We start from the raw sequence: 7899 nt of genomic DNA, 5'->3' as shown, positions 1-7899 counted from the left end.
GTCCTTCCGTCTGCGCCTGGAGATCCATCCAAACGTGTCCATGAAGCGATCTGCCTGACTCAAACTCGCCATCTCTCTCTTATGCCCCCAAAGTTACAGAGGCAGGTCAATTCAAAGAATGTTACACAGCTGACCACACAAATCAATCACGAGGCAGAAGCAGGAGTTACAAAGACATGTCACTAAAAAAAAAATATATTGTTAAGCAAGCAATCTTAAGCTGTTAGTCTGATAGCTATATTTCTCCACATCGACAATTCTAACATATATGGACTTCCTGTTTTTCACAGCCACCTGCCCCAGCATATTCAGATAGAGAGAACGCATAAAGCCAGGCTCACTTCACATGGTCACTGTCTCCCCCCACTCCACCTGGTTTGCCTAGTTAATGCTAAGTTCTCGCAAAGGCCTGAAAATGGCTAAAAGCAGCAAGCAGAATAAGGGATGGTCCATCCCAATAACTGGCCGTGGCTTAGACACCCAGCTTGTTGCTAAAACGCCCCTGTACGGGTGGAAGGACCAGACAGTCTGCACCCGCAGAGTGGACACACGTGAGAATTGTGTTCATCATGAAGAGGCTGATCCAACACCCAGGGAAGTCAATGGAAAGAGTCCCCTTGACATCAGTGGGGTTTGGACCAAGTCCCAGAACAACACCTAGCAGTCTGGGGCAAATCCTGAGGCCCTTATTCAGTTTTTACTTGGTGCTTACAGAGTGGAATACCCAATAACTTCAGCAAAATGCTGCTGGCTTCCAAGGGGCTTTCTCCCAGTAAGGACTGAATAGAGACCTCAGCCTCTGGTTGATTATTAGCCCATTGGTTCCAATGCATTTTTTACAGATGGGAAAATCAGAATGGTCTCTCGTGTGTGGACCAGGGCTACAGATAACATTTCTTAAAAGCATGCATGCCTCCCCTGGAAGGAGTGGTACGCACTCATTGAAATGGGGGTGATACCACCATCCATGGAATACGCACTCTTGAGACATGAGTTCAGTTCTGCTTGAGACATCAGGAAAAGGCAAGGGAAAAAAAACCCCCATAGCTATGTGATCTATGGAAATCTAGGCTGGCTGTACTTACTGAGCCAGCTCCCCCACTGAAGTCTCTTGAGCTATGCCGATTGATACCAGCGGAGGATATAGACCATGATTTTCCATCTTAAAGTGCGGTTCTACTCCCAAAAGTGACCATTAAAAGAGCATCGCGGGGTTCTGTTTTTAAGGTATTTCACTGAGTTCACATCCAATGTGCTCCATTTAACTGCCAGCCCTGTGCATCCACGCTGGGATCTGAGAGTCAAGCTGGGTTCTTGCTTTCTCATGCATTGGCGCCAGTACTAAAGAATCTTCAGAACATAGTAGGTCCTCAGTGATGCCAATGGTTTTCCCATCTCTTGAAATTATGCCCTCAGTGGAACTTTTGCATCTCTATTAGCCTTAATTTTGCAGTGAGTTACTGTGTAATTACCAGGCAGTTATCACTTTCATTGCCATGCTTTGCAATGGGAACATATTGTGGGCCATATTGTGCATTTGATTTCATAGATCCATGAACAATGATTTCAGTGAAGACTCCGGTTCAAAGTCGGATGGCCCTCTGTTATTGCCATGCTCTCCAAACAGAGTGCCCACAAAACAGCCTTGGTGCAGTGAAATGTTCCCAAGTTTGTCATCTGCTCACTGCTTTGCTAATGAAATCATCCTGCCCCAACGAAAAGGAAACTCTCCTGGGTAGATAGTCAGAATAAGACTGGTGTATAGGGAAAGAGCAAAGGATCGGTCTAATTTCCCAGCACCACCCTGGCCTGCGGAATAAAACCTCAATCCTGGTGACCTAAGACAGAAGAACGGCCATACTGGGTCAGACAATGGTTCATCAAGCCCGGTATAATGTCTTCTGACAATGCCAGTGTCAGACACTTCAGAGGGCATGAACAGAACAGGGCAATTTCTAGCAATCCATCCAATCATCCAGTCCCAGCTTATCGCAGTCTGAGTTTAGGGAAAACCAGAGCTTGGGGTCGTGTCTCTGATCATCTGGGCTAATTGCCATCGATGGACCCATCCTCCATCAACTTATCTCGTTCTTCTTTGAACCCACCTATAGTTTTGGCCTTTATAACATCCCACGGCAATGAGTTCCACAGGTTGACTGTGCGTTGTGGAAAGAAGTGCTTCCTTATGTTTGTTTTAAATCTTCTGCCTACTCATTTCATTGGGTGCCCCCTGGTTCTTGTGATATGTGAAGTGGTAAATAGCACTTCCCTCTTCACTTGCACCGCAGCATGCATGCTTTTATGGACCTCTATCATATCCCCCCTTAGTCCTCCCAATAACAGACTCGGTATCCATTGCTTAGTAGCACCAAGAGAGCCGCACACCTCAGAGAGCAGACATCTCCGATCCACTCCCGCCTAGCTTTGACTGATTTCAATTCCAAGCTACTGTGAATTGTGATGCGTATTCACTTGAATGTTCTTCCTCCTCCCTCACACTAGCCTACCCAAGTCCAATACCAGTGCCAACATGGGATGATCTATTTGCATTCCTGCTGCTCCAGGCGATTCAAATAAATTGGTTGCACTTTGGCTTGTAACCAAAGGTCCAAGACAGCTGACCGGCAGATGGAAGCTCAGTTTGCCAGCTGGAATAAGCTGAGTGAAGGACCGCTAGGGGCCTCACCGAAGATGTGAAGGAACTGTATGGATTTCATCCCAGAATCTCCCATTTGTCTTTAGGGCAGACTGCAGGGGAAATTTGGCCCTATCTGGGCCGTTTACTACAATGATTATGTGATGGGCAAATTGGTCACGTTGGTTTGGTTGGCTGGGCATTGTTCCCGCAGGGTGATTGTTGCTGGCTGTGCCATGTTCGAGCTGTGGCAATCTGGCTAACAGGCTTTGCTGAGTGTTTCAGAAACCCACCGAACTGCCTCCAAGGTCACTCTTTCCTGAAGGTTTCTTTGCACTCTTTTGAGTCAGCTGATTAGCTCAGGTATTGTCCTCCCAGTTTTATCAGCAAATAGGGGGTCAGCTTTGCATTTAGCAGCTGTCTCACTGGCTGCCCATCATTTGATTTCATTAGAGTAAATTCACAGAAATGACTTCACTGCATCCACAGGTGACCCCCCTGAAACAGGGTTTTCCTGGCAGCTCACACACCTGCACGTCTTTGAATAGGCTGTGAGCAGGAAAATCCAGGCTAGCGAATGACCTGCAAAAAACCACACTCTCTTTACGGGGTCCTCCATAGAGGGTAAGAGCCTACTACTGTTACCTGCTAGTGGAGCTGCTCCTTTAGCTCATGTGATAGGGACATGTGTGGTTGGGGTCAAATTCAATGCTCATTGAAGTCAATGAGAGTCTTTCCATGTAATTCAATGGGCATTAGATTGGGCCCCGTCGATGAGGAAGGTCCCAAGTTCAGTTGCTGCTGACAAACAACGGTAGGCGTCTTTGCCTCCCACCATTCGAGCGGCTGTTGAATGGGACAATAGGAATTCTGTAGCAAAACAGGATGTTCGGTGTTTGTCAGATCTTACCCCGGCAAAGCCCCCTTGGACTAGAGTCTGTAGGAGTTTGCTTTGTCATGTTCCTCTGAAGACTCAGGAGGCCTTTGGCTCCATTGCAAGTGGCTCTCCTTTAGCTCCTGCGGTCGGCTTGAGTTTTAGGAACCAAAGAGCCGAGAGGGCCTAGTCCCGGCTCCCCAGGCTTGGCATCTATACGCTGGTTGTGTCTGTTGATTGCAGACTAGGCATCCGTCAGGTTCGTTGCCTCGGTTGCATGGCTTACCCAGCAAGCTCATCTCACTCACAGCGTAGCACAGCAGTGGTGCCGTCTCGGGGCTGTGGATGGCACCATGGCGGGTGGCTGCCCGGAGTTCACATGCTTTGAACGGGGGGCCTGCTGTTAGTCTCCGTTCTGCTACTGAACGCCGCGGCCCGCCATTTGCTTCGCGACTGAGAGGGAGGAAGGCAGAAGGACAGCGCAGAGTCAGGACAGATTTGGGTGGGGGTGGCTGGAGGGAGAGTTTGAAAAGCAGCAAGATGAGCACCACAGAGGCATTATTCCCCCCCCGTTCCCCGCCCCACCACTTTACATTGCAGTGTGAACGCAATACTGGCTTGGCACTGCTCCAGTTCGCCACCTTAATGCGGCCTGGCTCTTTGTCGCCATCGTGTGGCTGGTCCACGCCAGAGTTCTAGGAACCTGCCGCCGCGGTGAGCTCGGGCAGGCGTGTGTGTTTAGATCCAGAGCTCTCCATCCCTGCAGACTGAGCCATCCAGCGGTTGTTAAACACAGGGCCGGCTTTCCCCGTGCTGCTCCGCTAACATGGCTCCGCCCTGCCCGGGAGGGGGCAACTTGGTGTCTGTGGTCCTTCCGAAGTGTGTGTGTGTCTGACCAAAGTGACAGAATCCCACCCCTCCCCTTCAGTCAGGCCACTTTAAGCCCCGCTTCTAGCCAGAGGAGCAGGACCAGGAGGGGAGGGGGTCCGGTTGTAGGGGGGTGGGAACTGTAATGTGGACGCGGAGAACACGCGGAGAACACGTCACCTAGGCCTCTGAACAGGTGGCTGGCAATAACTCGTGGGCATCGTTATCCCTCCCTGTCCCCCGGAGGGGAAAGGCTGTATAGTGACCCCCATGTCTCCCCACATTCTGGATGGCGACGCTTCTTATTAGGGAAGGCGGCGCTGTTGTGCCAGCTTGTCATCTGGTCAGCATGGCGACCGCGTAAGACTTTATGGGTACGTCTACACTGCAATGTCAGCCTGGGGTTGGTGGGGTTCCATGTTGGGGAACCCTGGCCTGGAGCGTCCACACTGCAGTGTAACCCTACATTAAGACTTTTCTGCCCCGTGTTCAAGCTGAGAGCTCCGCTGTCCCCATTGCAGGGCGCTGAACCGAGTCAAAGTAACAGACCGCAGGCACCTTCCCACCCGCCCCGGAATGGGGCCGCTCGAACCTTAGGAACGTGGTGCCCCCTGGAGAAGCTTTACTGCCCACCCCGCCGATTGCCGGGTAGCAGCTCGCTCTGCAAAAGGCTTGATTGGTTCGCTCTGCACTGCGAACCCTGGGGGCTTTCTGGCAGCGGGCTTGCAGATGGGTGGTCAGAAGAGATTGGGCTAACACTGAGCTGCTGCCATTGGCAAAGGAGGGGCCTGGCCGAGTGTTGGGATAGAGAGGACCAAGGACGTTTTCCCATGGAACCGTGGGATCCTTCTGGCTGCCTCCCAGGACCTGAGTCAAGCGGGGCCTCATCTAGTCTGCAAAGCAATAGGGCTCAGACCCTGGGTCCCAGCTCACCTCAAGCTTGGAGCCTTCAGCCCCACGGGATCCTGAACTCTGGATCAGCACATTTGCAGTGTAGACACAAGGGGAGTTAGACTTGAGCCCGGGCTCAAGCCTGGGTTTACCTGCAGTGTAGACGTACCTTATGTGGTGCCGTGGGGCTGTGTTTGAAGCGCCAGGGATGGTTACAGGGACTTGTCTGGGTCCCACAGCCCCAGAAACAAATCCCCTTTATAGCCCTCACAGTCTCTTCTCCCAGGCAAGCTTTATTTGCCCAGCTGGCGACTGAATGAGAGGAAAGGAAAGGAGAAGAACTGGAAACTCCAGAGACTGTTGCTTTAATGGGGGCCCGTGTTATGGGAAGCCAACGTCCCGGTCCCCTAGTGTGAAAGCCCAGGGAGCAAGCGGGAAGCAGCCAGGGCTCTGAGGAGAGGAAAAATTCAGAGAGAAAGAAAGAGAGAGAGAGATGAACGTTATGCAGATTTAAGGATCAAAAATAGACAGCACGTATGTACAGTTCCACGTGGGGAGCCGAAGGCCTCCCCAGCCCACCCAGCCCTACCTCACCCAACAAGTTCACTCCGCCCCATCCGCCGCCGCCCCACGGCCTCCTTCACTTCCGCCGCCCAATCTGGGCCATCAAGTGGGCGTTGGCGGCGGCCTTTGCCCTCAAGTTCTTGGCCTTGGCGATGTTGAAGAGGATGTTCATGATGTTGGTGGGGACGTCGAGGGAGAGGGTGAATTTGCTGCGCTGGTCGCTCTTGGCCCGGTTCTGGTAGGGCTTGCCCTTGAGTTGCGCCTGGGAGAGGTATTTGTAACGGGCATCCCCCGGGAATGTCCTTTTCTCCTTTTCCTCCTCGTCCTGTTCCTGGGAGGGCGCAAGCTTCTCGGGAGGACCGTCGAAACTCCTCTTGTCCGGGAAGGAGTTCTCCTCCGGGCGGCTCTGCTTGGCCTCCGAGAGGGCGGCATTGATGCAGCGGAAGAGGGACTCGGCTCTGTACAGCTTGAGGGACAGGCCCGTCCGCGCAGCACACAAAATCAGGAGCAGCAGCGTGAGTCTTGTGGGAGACATGGTTCCACCCTGTGGCTCAGGAGAGGGAGAGAAGGCAGGGAAGGTAGAAAGGTAGGTGAGTGTCGTTAGGATTAATGGCATGGTATAATCAGAGCAGAGTGGTCCTCTGGTGATAAGAGATGGGGATTGTCAGATCTTGGGGGAAGTGTCTAGTGGTTAGAGCAGGGGACAGGGAGTCAGGACTCTTGGGTTCTATTCCCACAGCTAGGAGGAAGTGTGGTCTAGTGGTTAGACCGGGGGCTGGGCACCAGGACTCCTGGGTTCTATTCTCACAGCTAGGAGGAAGTGTGGTCTGGTGGTCAGAGCAGTGGACAGGAAATCAGGATGCCTGGGTTCTAATTCCACAACTAGGAGGAAGTGTGGTCTAGTGTTTAGAGCAGGGGAGTGGGTGTGAGGCCTTCTGTGTTCCAATGTGCCCTGGGTTTCCTCTGTAATTTGGGGTAGGTCACTACACCCCACAGTTAGAAAAGCAGCCTGAACTTTTACATGCTGAACTGTAGACTCAATGCTTTGCAGACCTATAGACTATTCTTGCATAAGGATTGCTTTGCTTCACTGTTGCTGAAATGCAGCTGACTCTGGGGTGGGAGACAAAAGCTGTTATAATGATTGTCAGAATCTCATTGTCACCTCCCAACCTGCAGCCACTTGATCCTCTGTGCTTGACATGACTTCCCTGATGTCACCTTCAAAGGCTCTCCCTCTCCACCCCCCCCCCCCCTGTCCCGGGCACCTCATACCCGGTTCAAAATAGAGCTTTTCAAAAACAAACTTCCAGGCAATCTGAATTCCAGTAGGAATGCGTTCATGTTGCTAGTTAGTGCCGGGGGGTAACGTTTGTTTCTATATAAATGGGAAACCCCAGGCAGTGTTAGCAACTCATCTACTGCAGCCCTGAGAGTGCATCTGATTAAAAACAACAGTGGAACCACAGTGAAACCGACCCTGACTAGTGAAAAATCAAGAGTCAGGCCCACCGAAATCATGAGATTGGCTTCAAAATCATGAGATTTCAAACAAAATATTAACTTTAGGTTTGCTTTCTTTGTCTTCTGATTTCTGAGCCTCTAGGAAGCACTTGGGTCACATTTTCAATCTTTTCTCCTTAGTCAAAGGGGCTAGACATGTCCTTTTTAAAAAATGAAAACCAAGAGGCTCACAGAATCACATGACTCCAGGAGCTTGGGGCTTTACGTGAGCCACACGATAAAATGGCAAGAGCGGGCAACATCTTCATTGATTTCATTTGGATCAGCCTTTGCTTATTATCACTGCCCAAGTTGAGAAAATTGTGAAGTGCCCACAGGCAGGTCAGACCAGAAGATCTAATAATCCCTTCTGGCTTTAAGCTTTATGAATCTGAGACACGCTGGGTTGGATTCTCATTCTATTACACGGGTTTCCATCAGGAGAAGAAAACCGGGCCCGTGTGATCCGTGGTCTTGTCAATATTAGAAAACTTGCATCAGTTTAATTCAATTTAAAATTGATCTAGTTACCCCCGCGCAAACCCCTAATGTAGATGCATTGAAA

At 51.0% G+C, this 7899-nt stretch overlaps 1 protein-coding gene across 1 annotated transcript; it reads right to left on the bottom strand.

The window, feature by feature from the left end:
- Window positions 1–5907: 5907 nt before the first annotated feature.
- On the bottom strand, window positions 5908–6366 carry UCN3 (urocortin 3). The gene has a single exon (XM_067534983.1). The coding sequence runs from the start codon at window positions 6364–6366 to the stop codon at window positions 5908–5910; it is 459 nt and encodes a 152-aa protein (XP_067391084.1).
- Window positions 6367–7899: the final 1533 nt, after the last annotated feature.

Source organism: Emydura macquarii, unplaced genomic scaffold (assembly GCF_026122565.2).
Source record: "Emydura macquarii macquarii isolate MOO-44397 ecotype Brisbane River unplaced genomic scaffold, CSIRO-AGI_Emac_v2 contig_3470, whole genome shotgun sequence".
Classification (NCBI taxonomy): domain Eukaryota; kingdom Metazoa; phylum Chordata; order Testudines; family Chelidae; genus Emydura; species Emydura macquarii.
This window is presented reverse-complemented; position numbering and strand designations above follow the sequence as displayed.